The 12,996-nt window shown below is 43.8% G+C and overlaps 1 protein-coding gene across 3 annotated transcripts in view; it reads right to left on the bottom strand.

Annotated features, from left to right (window-relative positions):
• PER3 (period circadian regulator 3) overlaps positions 1 to 12,996 on the bottom strand; it is a 43,494-nt gene that overhangs the window by 22,770 nt on the left and 7,728 nt on the right. For all 3 annotated transcript variants that reach the window (XR_013213238.1, XM_077250406.1, XM_077250407.1), the window contains exons 2-9: positions 8,113 to 8,580; positions 7,702 to 7,853; positions 7,435 to 7,541; positions 6,708 to 6,909; positions 5,539 to 5,587; positions 1,564 to 1,706; positions 848 to 926; positions 504 to 610 (exon numbers count right to left, since the gene is read on the bottom strand). Coding sequence is in view for 2 of the 3 variants with exons in the window: in XM_077250406.1 (XP_077106521.1) it covers positions 504 to 610; positions 848 to 926; positions 1,564 to 1,706; positions 5,539 to 5,587; positions 6,708 to 6,909; positions 7,435 to 7,541; positions 7,702 to 7,853; positions 8,113 to 8,405 (1,132 nt within the window). In the remaining variant the exon portion in view is untranslated. The remainder of the gene's footprint in view (positions 1 to 503; positions 611 to 847; positions 927 to 1,563; positions 1,707 to 5,538; positions 5,588 to 6,707; positions 6,910 to 7,434; positions 7,542 to 7,701; positions 7,854 to 8,112; positions 8,581 to 12,996) is intronic.

The raw sequence follows: 12,996 nt of genomic DNA, 5'->3' as shown, positions 1-12,996 counted from the left end.
AAATGCCACAAAACCTGATGCCTGCTCTTTTTCTCTCCATTTTTGAACTTGCCCATTGCTCCCTATAAGTGAAAAAACGCCTGAAAGAAATGACATGCTGCAGTTTGCAAAAATGCAGCAGTTTTCCAAAACAGTCAGGGGAAAAAAAAAATAAAAAAAATGTGTGTGTATATATATATATATATATATATATATATTATATATATAATATATATACACATACGCATGAGACTTCTGAAATCTTAGACTTTGCTGGTACTGTAAACCGCAGCTTTAAATTTGCATAAAAAAATGCTGCAAAGATGCAACTTGTGAACATAGCCTTACTGTGCTTTTCCTTCAGATATTAGGGAGCATTTTCAAAACCGTACTCATTCACATACATCAGGATGCTACAAGCTAGATAGTGGAAAGAGTGGGATATTACATCGAGACGTTTAGCAAAATTTCATTGCCAAAAACTGCAACCCTCTCCCATTTGTTAGGAATTATAACCAACTTACTTTTCCTGTGCATGGCCAGCATCAAAGGACGATCTTCAGGGTGCAAGTATGTTAACACCGAGGTTCCTACCAGGTCCTGTGGCAAGTAACCCAATAATGGTACGGCTCTAAAAGAGAGAAGACGGCAGGTAATGGCAAACTGCAAAAACAGAGCCTCCTGACTGTATCTGGGTCACAAGGGGTTAATAAATTCTGGGTACACCGGGTGACAATGCTCACAATGAAGAAACCTGCACGTACGCAACAGCTGTGGTGACCTCAGAGACGGTCATTACATGACTCAGATCTGCGCTGTAAGGCCATTGCTGCACACAGAACAAAAGGAGAAAAAAACAACAACTCACCGGTCGTCTACCTCCAGAAACATGCAGCCGGGCGTGTGTGTGGTGGTAAATATCCGCTTATCCAGGGGGATTCTGGGGGCTGCAAGAAGAACATACATCAGTCTTATAAGCAGAATTTCTGATAATCTGTGATTATCCTGATGGCGGTCTCTAATAGGGGATAGGAGTCCTCTGAATGCATATTTATGGCCTGTCTGATCAGTGAGGGCTTGGCCAGTGAGCGTACCCAGGGAACCCACTGTGGCTGGGGGGCCACGCCGCCAGATTTCCACTGGTGATATGTCATACATGTACAGCGGATGTGCACACAGCACGTGTGGAGCTGAGCCCCCTCTATACAGCATAGGGGCAGGCTGCATTAAACCTAGCTGTAACTGCATCGGTTAACCATCTAGATGCCAATGTCAAATAATGAGAGTGGCACTTAGGAGGTTGGAAACAAGGATAGGTATCCTCTTTGATGCTCATCAGCCGTATCACAATGCAAATTGTAGGGTGCCGATGGCATGGTTATGGCAGTAGGGGGCTCGCTTAAGACCCCAGTGTCTGCCATGTTTGTATAATCATACTGATACTTTTACGATATAAGCAACCAAGTGAGATTTCAGGCTCATATCCCCCAATAAAAGCAATATTAGATAATCATAATAGGGTAAGGTCCCACGGATCACCTACGGATGGCCTGTCCTAATGACAGAAGCTTTGTTGCCACTTACCCTCATATCCTGAGTGAATCTTTTCCACCAAAGCGAGGCAGCAAGGCTCTGGCTCGACATGAGGGGAACTGCGGACCCTGACACCGTAGGGTGTCATTCGGTAGGGATTGTATCGGACTTCGTGATCCTGGTCCTCGCCATTTCTGAAAGAAATTAAATTACAATCCTTGATTACGTTAATGCAACATGAATTAAAGTTAGAGAAAACCCTCCCGGCTGCCCACACGTAGACCCATGGGCCATGGAAATGCAGCAGCCCAAACCTGGGCAGGCATTTTCAATTCTCAGCCTCTAAAGGTTATTAAAATAGTTTCTATTCACTGATGGCAATCAGAGATCTTGAAGATGTTAAGGAATTAAAATGCAATAGAAGCAAAAAGGTAAAGCAAGAGTAAAGTGGAGCAGAAGTAACAATGATGGGAGGAAAACTGCAGTCAGGCTAGAGAGATTTCTGTAATCGTGGACACAGTAGTACGTCTTTAGACAAAGGCTATATACATTTTTCATGTTAGATGCTTCAGAGCAATGAAGCCTGCTGGCAAAAGAGGATATCTTATAACGGAGCTTTAAAGTCCAAGTTCCAGCATTACGTAATGAGCAGACAGCAGAGACCGGAGGGATGAGAGCCGTGCAGGAGGTAACATTACATTGCACTGTACAGGAGGACATGTCCGCTGCAGACAATAAAGGGTTTATTTTAGGAACCTACAAGCTATTTTCATCAGTGTCTGTCTTTGCATAAAGCCTGCGGTTTATCTACCTGACTATACTTCCACTTGTTGTGATAATTAGAGGCTAATAACGACGGGTCTCCAGTCTTTTCAGCAGAAGGTCGGCGCTTCCATTGTGAAGGCTGCAGATGCGGCATTTTTTGTGTAACGTGTTCCTGCCACTTTGTGGCATACGGTTATGTAAGACGAATAGAGGAGGGGAGGCATGGATGGACCACAATTAATTGCTAGCTGCTTTGATGAGAGATTGATTGAAAAGGAAATCGTGTTCAACAAGTAATGGGATTACATAGCAACGGCTCCAAGTGTTGCCACAAGTGCACAAAAGACTGCGGCACTCAGAAGACTCGCCGTTCTCACTGATCTCCAGCCGCACTAATCAGCCCATTAGCGGGGAAGATTCCAATAATTACTACTATTACTGCTGCACTAACGGGAGAAATCACATGTCCAGCCATGAGCTAAAGCAGGCAACACACTGAAGACAGTGTTCTTACTTGGCCAAAAGCTACCCCCATACATATGCACTTATAGCTGGGCGGGCAGGTGTTCCCAGGCAAATTGACAAAAGTGCAACCTTCTCCTAATATGCTATCAGCGGAAAATTGAGATACCAATATACATGTTATAAGGTCAGACTGTACTGATGAAATTGGTGGTGGGGGAGGGGTCTAATACTGGAGGTACCAAAGGTTAGAGGTAAGAAGAGGCTGCTCACACTGCTGTCCACCCAGTCTTATCTGATCTAATCACTGGATATACCAGGATAGCTGTGGTAAGAAGAGGCTGCTCACCCTGCTGTCCAGCCTATCTGATCAAATACTGGAGATACCAGGGAGGCAGCGGTAAGAAGAGGCTGCTCACGCTGATGTCTACCCTGTCTATCTGATCTAACATTGGATATACAAGGGAAGCTGCGGTAAGAAGAGGCTGCGCACGCTGCTGTCCACCCTGTTTATTTGATCTAACACTGGATATACAAGGGAAGCTGTGGTAAGAAGAGGCTGCTATCCACCCTGTCAGTCCAACTGCCGAACGGTTGCTGTGCTGTCACGGTTAGTATAGACCCCACATGTTAAGCCCCACCCATTTATCCATCAAAGACCTCTGTCTTTTGTCCCTATGTGTTTGCATTCCGTTATTACTTTTTTTGTCAATTTCTCAGTTTAGTTCATTTTAAAGATTCTAAACAAGAGTCACAAATGAGTTAGCACAGCGTGTTAAGTAGCTCCACCGGCCATCAATGTACTGACATTTGCTGTGAGATACAAGTAAAACAGGGTAAAAATCAATTTACAAGACTAACATTATAATGTGAATGCCGGAACATGTGACCCTCACTAAGTGCCTCTAGATAAAGCAGCTGTTGATCTAATCTTCTCAACGCAAGGCAATTACTGTTATGTAATTACACACATCCAGGCGGTGGGGTGGCAGTGAATGCCAGGCGGGCGCTTGTATCTTTCAGCATCTGAACTAATTTAATACATAAGAATAAGAAAAAAGAAAATACTATACTCTTGTGAGTGAGTGAGTGAGTGAGAGTGTGTGAGAGGGAGGGAGAGGGAGAGAGAGTGAGTGTTTGTGTGTTATATATAATTTCAGTTCAATGTCCATTTTCAGATCGCCCACTAGATGTCAGTAGAATGAATATTTTATGAAGCAATACATCTCATTTTACAGCCTGTTGTGAAACTCAATTCCAAATGTTTTTCTTCATGTTTAGGAATGATTTTTTTTCTAAAATCCAAAATTCAATTCTATTGTCATTTTTAGATCGTCAACTTGATTTCAGTAGGAAGAACATTTTGTACAGCAAGACATCTTACATTTACATTACACTTACATTTTACAGACTGCTGTGAAACTCAATTTCAATCACTAGTAGGAATGAGGTTTCTGAAAAAGCACTACCATATTGGAACCTAGATAAGCAGCTTTTCCACTGATGATAAAGGGCTAATTGTAATAGGAATCGATTTAAACTTTTTTTATTACTTTCTGAAAGATCGATCTTGTGCATTAATTGTGCTAGAATTAAGGGCGTACTATGAGGAGGTAGTGATACATAGTACTAAAACTAAAGCAGAGAGAGAAGGTGGAACACAACAAGGATTTTCTCTATTCCCGTTGTGCAGTAGGCATCCATTTCCTTTCTGAACAGTTCCTTTAAATTAACTACAAATGGAAAGTCCTCAGTTCACAAAGAGGGTTATATAACTGGAATATCTCACTAACACAAGCAGTTGGGAGAATTGTGTCTCAAACAATAATTTCATGCTCTGCTCAGTGCGTTTCATCAGAAGTGCCACTTAATGTAATTTATGGATTAGACAGAACATCAATAATCCCAAACAAGACCACCGCTCACACCGGCCGTCGCACTGACTCATTAGCAGGTCGGCATTTATTGTACAGGAGGGGAGTAACAAAGAGGCGCGGGAAAGTATCACATCTGAGGCATCCGAATAAAGGACTGCACTAATAATGAAAAAAATAAAATCATTTGGATGCTCTGCATGCGAGAATAATCCCGCATCTATAGACCTAGCAGCTGCCAGATTACTCAATCGTCATTGTAAAGTAAAATTCTTTTGCCAGAAAGACAAAATTATTTTTCTCTGCTTAGTCATCTGCTTTTAGTTAAATGCTAATCTAGAGCTTTGCTTTTCTGAATTATTAGATGCTAGATTAAAGGAATGTCATCTACTTAGGTCTTTCTAAATATCACTCTACTGCTATATGTACAAAGTGTAGATTTTAATCCAATATTCGATTATCCAGAAACTCTGAAAATCTAAAGACCTGGAATATGGTGTAATTATATTATGAGTTTCTACCATAAAATAATCATCTCCTCTAGAAATCCCCTTCTCTTTTAAGCCCGTAAAGACCAGGCCTGTGTTTGTGTCGCCATATTTTAAAAGGAATAAGTTTTAGCTCGGTGATGTAGATGGCACAAGCTACTGAGCCCACCGACTGGCTGCAGCGGTCACTTGCACTGCGGTGCTGATGTCATCACTGCAGACTGTCAAAAAAAAAAGTCAGGGGCAGTGGCTGGAAAGCAGCACTAGACCTGGGGGCCAAGTATTAAAGTGTTTGTTAATTTCTATATCTTTAGGCCAATGTTGAAATATATGTGGATCCTAGACAAACCCTTTAATTTTATGGACAAATCTTAAATGACACAAAAGAAAGGCATTAAACATTCTCCAAAATGTGCGTAAACCGACAGCAATCTTACCTTATTCTGCAGAAAAACGACTTCACCTGAGTATATTCATAAACCGAAGCTGCAAAAGTGAAACACAGGTTACAATAAAGATATACATGGTCTAATAAACTAACCACAATGAGCGTCAGAACCAAATCGGCCCTCCCCGGCCCTGCTGGTTCAGGGTCTACTGACAGCTTGCTTTCTGGGATGTCGGGTTTCCACAAACCCTGTGTAATAAGTGAAGAAGTCTATAGACTGCAGGGACCAGCAGCACAGTCCCATACAGGTGATCGGTGCTGGCCAGAAGTGCAGTGGAGCAAGAAAAACGAGGAAGGGTGCTCCACGCTGAAGCAGTGCTGCCGTACCCCCTGCCAACCATCAGATCAATGGCATGTATTACGCTTCAATCAGTCGTGTTTTCCCGCACGTTTTGAGATTTCCGTGGACAGAAAATGAACCTATTGTAATCTATGGTGCTGTTCACTTTTTTTTTTTTTTGCAGACCATTTGCCCATGCAAAAAATCTTGGAGAACAGTCAGTTTTTTTCTCTCCCTGGCATCAGAGATAAAAATAAAAAACGACCAACACAAGTCTATGGATCAGGGAAAATCCCCATTAGCCCATAATGGCATCAGTGGGTAGTCCGTGTGATTAACATAGCAAAAAGACAATGTTTGTCATTTATTTTTCCATACATGAAAAATACAGATAACACTGGGATCCAAAGCACTCATTTTTTTACGTATGCGAACAAACACTGCTGACTGAATGAGGACTTAGTGAGACTAGACAGGAATGCCCCCATTTAAAGTTAATCACTCATTACAGTTAAAAAATAATTAAGTAATTGACAAGATACCTGAATATTGGAGATACGATTTTATTTTGTATTATGCTAGTTACATGTAGCCGCCACTAGGGGGAGCGTAAGGCACGTGTGTATAGTCTGTCTGCAGAGAGCTCCCCCTAGTGGTGGCTGTGGGAAGTCTCTATGACACTACAACAATATGATGCGGAACCAGTACAGCACCGAGCCCCATAGAAGTCACCTGCCTCTATAGGTATGTCACCAACTATAATCTGACTTTCAGCAAGAAATTAAGAACTGAACAATGGGGACAAATCTAGTCTTAACTGAAATAATCCTTCCCAATACTGCGGTTGGTCTTTAATGGCTGCGTTTTGAGGCTCTTACCAGTTTCTGCTCCGATGTTCCACGGTAGAAGATGCGATTGTGTGGTGTGCTTGTAGAAGACGCTGACGTCCTGAGGGGCCAGAAGCTCCACGAAGCACGAGGAGTCCAGCAGCTTCTTCTTACAGTTCAGGATGTAGGCTGCTTGACTGGAGATGTACACCATCTTCCCAGAGGCCAGAGAAACCACGATGACAAAGGTGTCCTAGAAGAGAGGACGGGGGATAGAATGGATCTACGTCAGATGTGCTAATAGCCCAGCGGCTGTAGACACAGGATGGCCATCTACAATATTTATATGTCTGACTTTCTGAGAAACCTGGGTGCAGGGTGAGCAATGTGATCTTTTATAAAATTGAGAACTTTTACAAATACTGTGATACCAAATATGTTTTTTGCGGGGGGATTCTAGGAGGTTCCTTTAGATTTTTTTATTTACAGAATGGGAAATGAGGCGATTTAAGTGTTTCTGGTTTGTTTTTGCTTTAACAATTATTTAACTATTTTTTTTTTTTGCTTAAACCAATGTAAAACTATGTTCAATCAATATCTGGCATATGCACAGTGATAACGCCAGGAACATCTGTTGTATATATCAAGATGTCAGATGGAGCCCAAAAGAGTGTTTGAGGCTTGTATAAGCCAATGATCTGATTGCTATAGTGTCACCCAAAGTCTCCATACACTTGGGGTGTGTGTTCCTCTAGAAGTATTGGGCACGGGGACTTACCGGTGGATGCTCTGACGTTATGGTCCCAAGATTTTCAATTGTATGTACATTTGTGTCCACTCTCGAGGTACCGCTGTCACTGAGGACTTGAAAAAACGCGCTGTTTGCTGAAAAGTAAAAAGTAAAAAAAAGAAAAAAAAAAAAGATTTATATCACAAATATTATATATATTTTGTGTCAATTCCTAGCCAAACTTTAATGTAACACAACCAGATAAGACAATATTCCATCAACGGCAAAGAGAAAAAAAAAAAAAGCTCCTCTCACCTTGAACCTGTCGAACACACTTCAAAGCGTAGTTCAGCGCATCGAAAGTATTGGGTTTGCTGTGGTTCAGCTTTACGGGTGGCAGTCGCCGCTTCATCTCCTGCACCACGTTCATCAGCTCTTTGTGTGAACGGATCCTGTCCATTTGTTCACTGTAGGAGATGAATAAAACAAGCGTTGAACGATGATGCAAGGCTAAAGCTGTGTAAAATCTGCATCTGTAACATGTGGGTTTGTTGCAGATTTCGCCTGATGCATCGCAAACAGTAAATAAAGGTCCTGCCTATCAACTTTTGCACCGGACATCCGTTTTGTACTGGAACAAGATGCATAGTTTACACCCATAAATCCATAGTAGAATCACCCAGTGTGAATTTACTTCTCTGCATAGAAATATTAGGCGGTAATTACCTGTTATTGCTGCTGCCGATGGATTTGCTCAGTCTCCGGAAGTTGCAGCTTGATCTCCTGTTGGATTCATTCACATTGGAATCTGTTCCGCTAGACTCGTGACCATTGCAGTCATTTCCACTGGATTCGTTGCTATTGGAGTTCATCTCCATGTCCTCGTGGTGCTCGGAGCTATGCTCCTCTGAAGTTTCACAGTTGAAAGTCTTTTCGGGAGGGCTTCCCTCCTCCTTTCTAGTGGCTGTAGACCAGGCCTCATTTGGGATCAAGTCCTCACTTTGGGCCTCTGTGCTCATGATGATGATCTGGAATAATACTGCTCAGGTTTATATATGCGCCTCTAACCTCCGGTATAAGATGGGTAGAACAAAACGATTTAGAGGAGATTTCCAAGTTTGTGGCATTTGTGGTTCTCCTGTGGTTATCTAAGCAGCTTCAGAAGAACGAAGTCTGGAATGTATTAGAAGCTTCCTATATGGAAACAAAAGAAAAAAGAAAATCAAACCGTATTACTTCAAAAAGTTAATGTCTATGATATGTACATTTTTTTTTTTTTATCTGCCTGAAGTGCTTACCCCCGCTGCAGCAGTCTGGATCACCTCCCCTGCTGCAGCAGTCTTGATCACCCCCCCCCTGCTACAGCAGTCCCCGCCGCTGCAGCAGTCTGGATCACCCCCCCCCCCGCTGCAGCAGTCGGGATCAACACCCCCCCCCCCCCCCGCTGCAGCAGCCTGGATCACCCCCCTGCTGTAGCAGTCCGGATCACACCCCCCCCCCCCCCCGCTGTAGCAGTCTGGATCACCCCCCCCGCTGCAGCAGTCTTGATCACCCCCCCTGCTACAGCAGTCCCCCCCGCTGCAGCAGTCTGGATCACCCCCCCCCCCCCCGCTGCAGCAGTCGGGATCACCAACCACCCCACCCCCCCCCCTGCTGCAGCAGTCTGGATCACCCCCCCCCCCGCTGTAGCAGTCTGGATCACCCCCCCCCGGCTGCAGCAGCCTGGATTCCCCCCCCCCCCGGCTGCAGCAGCCTGGATCCCCCCCCCCCCCCCCGGCTGTAGCAGCCTGGATCCCCCCCCCCCCAATCTGGATCACCCCCCCCGCCGCAGCAGTCTGGATCACCCCCCCCGCCGCAGCAGTCTGGATCACCCCCCCCCCCCCCCCCCCCGCTGCAGCAGTCTGGATCACACCCCCCCCCCCTGCTGCAGCAGTCTGGATAGGTACGCAGGGCACTACAGCACGCAAGGATTAGGCGAAGCGTAGGCAGGGTTTCATGGAGGAAGAAGGGAGGAAGTACGCTGCCATCCACAGCCCTCCCGTACGCAAGTGTGAAACCAGCCTAAGTGCAGCTAATTCTAATGATGACCAGGAAACCATTAAATGACAATGAGCTAAAGGGAATCACACCATTAGCAAGCACTGATGTACTGTATATTGCAAAGCGATGAGACGTGATCACCTCCATCATCATCTTCATTACACTGAATCATGGACAGTGCACAGCTGTCAGCCGGCCGCCCACGTGGTGGCGACACTGCGTGCTTTCAGGTAACTATGTGACAACATTATGTAACTTCACCCTACATGCAGATACAACATACAACTTGGAAAACTAGGTTAGGGCAATCAGCCAAACGCATTTATCATTTTATGGAACGTCTTCGAAATTATTTTAATGGCTCCGGCAATTAGCACACTTGGAACATTACTTCTTCAGAAAAGTGAAGTGCACAATCAAACCGAACACTCGTTACATCTATGACCAGCATGAAAGGTGTGATCACCTTTGGAACCATTTTTATTAAAAAAAAACAAAAAACAAAAAAAAAAAACGGGAAGATTTAATGTCGGCTCAACATAAACTTTACTGCTACTGACTAGAGCGGAGCGGTGTTTCAATGTCTGACCTCTAATGCCCCAAACTCTCCTGCCGATTTCTTTCATAAAGTCCATTTCATGAGCACCGCGGCCCTCGTCATCCCTGCAGCCATCCTGTGACGTTAATGTACAAAAGGAAAAGAAAAAAAAAAAGACTCCGATACAAAAAAAGGTAATGATTGTAATTAGGTTATTAGGCGGCAAAAAGGGAACTAAATGCATCCGGTCTTCAAGCCCCCTCATGTTTAACCAGCAATTTAAGGTAATTTCTAACTCTACGTAAGCAGCACTTCCCCACATATGTGTTTTTGTTGACGGCAGGGCACGAGGGAAGAGTTGAGTCAATTACTACATTTGTATAGGAAATAACAATTCTGCAAAAATAAACAAAAAAACTTTTCATCCTAGGGAGTCTTTCCGGGGACGTCATGACTCTTGTGGCGAGGTTATATTTATCTGCTGTAAAGCAGCCAGGGATGTAATAATCAGCACGTCGTGTACAGTCTGGCGACACACCTACTGGCTGAACATACTGTACACTGGGAGTGCCGCGCCACGTGAGGCTGTACTCAACGATCTGATGAGGAAGTTCAGACGCTACAGAAAATGTAGTAAACAAGTTACTGTACTTCCGAAGTTCTTACTAAAGGGTCAAACACACAATAGATGGCTGCCGGGCAAATTATGGTTCAGCCGATCGTATGGTCGGCAGCTCCTCTCTAGGACTAGTCAATAACTATGAGCGCTGGAGCTGCTGAGCGCTCGGGGCTTCTATGGGAGAGAGGCTGAACGTCGGCTTATTGCACCAAGAGCAAAAGGATAAGAAGCCAACATCGGAGGCTGCACTGTACAGCATATTCTGACTCCTTCCTACCATAGTCTGCATAAACTGTGAGCAATTTATGCTCATGACTCCATCCTTGCCAAACTGGACCTCCTTCCTGTTACCACCTTAGGCAGGTACTAGTACGTTCTGCTGTCTCCGAGATGCTCTGACTAAGTCCTTTAACTATTGCAATTCGTCCCATGTCTAGGTTACTCAGATCCCTTCACTTGCTCATTTAAAAATAGATAAATAAATTAAGCACTTGCATAAACTGTAATTGGCAACATTAAACTAAAAGCAACACATCTTCCCCAATATAAAATGTATCAAATGTAATTGCTACAGAAAATATATATATATATATATATATATATATATATATATATATATATATATATATATATATATATATATATATATAGCAAAAGAAAAGTACAAAAATACAATGCAAACTAAGCCAATGTTGATATGTGCAAGACAATCTTAACATGCTGGGGATCAAAAAAAACAAAAAAAAACAAAGGGTGAGATCAGATGCAGCGGACGCAGCAAGTGGCTGAACCTCAGCCCGGCGCGATGGCCGATGAGCATTATTATACACATTTGGGAGGCCACTGACCAGTGTAACTGAGCGGAATATCAGCCAGGTGGGCAGCCGCACCGCCTGATCTCGACCTCACGCTACACTTGAGCTTATAAGTGGATGTATCTGTACAATAACCCTTTGTTATAATGGTGCAAGTTAGAAGTTGCCCCCTGCCTTGGAGCTTAGGGTCCATGTTACAGATGATGTCCAGTTTTGAAAACGTATTTTTCATATAAACCTTCTAGGAAGTAGATGAGGATCTTGAACAAGGCATTCTCCTCTAATCTGAGTCCATAAGGACTCCAGATACAGTGTAATGCCAAACTTATCCCCTGTGGTGGCACTGTAATGACATTAAACTACCAGGGTTCCCCACACAACAGCAGTGAACTCAGGGTGCAAGATGAGGGACACTTTCTGAGGAGCCCATTAACAAGGATCATTCCAGCAATTAAAACACTAAGTGTAGAACCACTTTGACAAGAGAAGAACCTCATACCAAAGCCTTCTCAGAGGGCATCTGATTGCACACAAGGACTGTAGTACACCCCAGCATTTCACCAAACACTACAACTCACAACATTCCCTTACAACCACAAGATGAGAGTTGTACTCTTGCAACAACAACTGCGGATTCCAGACAACTCACTGGATTTCCTGCATGAGAGGTGACCTCTGCCACAGTGTGACTAGTTTATGGCCAGACCCCATGTGTGCCGGCCACGTGCCCCGCTCCCTGTTCTGTAACTTATCTTAACAGAATATTTGTAGGACGGGCGAGAGAACACACACATCTGAACATAATGTTCAATGCCACATGTGTAGTAAGTGCAACATTACATAACTCCAGGCTGGAACAGAAAGCTGGCATCGAGTCAGACGCCACAGTGAACGGCTGCCAAGTTAAAGGGAAGCGATGCTGCACAGGCTGTACTCTACGGATAGTAAATAACCTGCCTCCAGGAAACCGCTGGCCAGAAAAGGACTACCGAGGAGGACTCACGTGTAACATGCACAGCACTAACTGTACCCGCTCCATTATGTGGGGCTTTCCTCAGTTATGGCGGACTAAGGCACTTTGGTGCAAAAAGTCCACAAATCGCTAAATACTGAGAAGTCTGAACTCTCCTACTGGCAAATGCAGCAACATGGTCCCATGATCTGCCTGCATCATCCAGACCTGCTCCTTCTACTGGCAATACTCTGCAAGTGGATACAATACTTTTCACTTATATTGTGGGGTGATGCAGGGGGTTTAAGCTTTTGAATACCAAAGTGCATGTCACTTCTCCAAAACACATCCTGATGGAATCCACTCCAAAATAGCCACTGTCCAATCAATTAGCTGGATAGAAAGTTCCAGGAAAACAACCTCTTTGAAAACTACTTAAGAAAAAGAGAGACTCCTCTTCCAAAAATTTCCCTTAAAATTGAGTATTTCTTCAAGTGGTTTAAAAAAAATTGGTTTTTGAACGCCTAAAAAACAAAAAATACATCCTTGTGGAATAGAAAACCACAGACTAAAAAACAGCTCTCCCCGATATCCTGCAGAACCTCACCAACTCGAGACAGGGGATGCAGGATTACAGTACAGACAG

Source organism: Ranitomeya variabilis, chromosome 4, assembly GCF_051348905.1.
Source record: "Ranitomeya variabilis isolate aRanVar5 chromosome 4, aRanVar5.hap1, whole genome shotgun sequence".
Classification (NCBI taxonomy): domain Eukaryota; kingdom Metazoa; phylum Chordata; class Amphibia; order Anura; family Dendrobatidae; genus Ranitomeya; species Ranitomeya variabilis.
The sequence above is the reverse complement of the archived record's forward strand: the minus strand, read 5'-3'. Positions and strand labels throughout refer to the sequence as shown.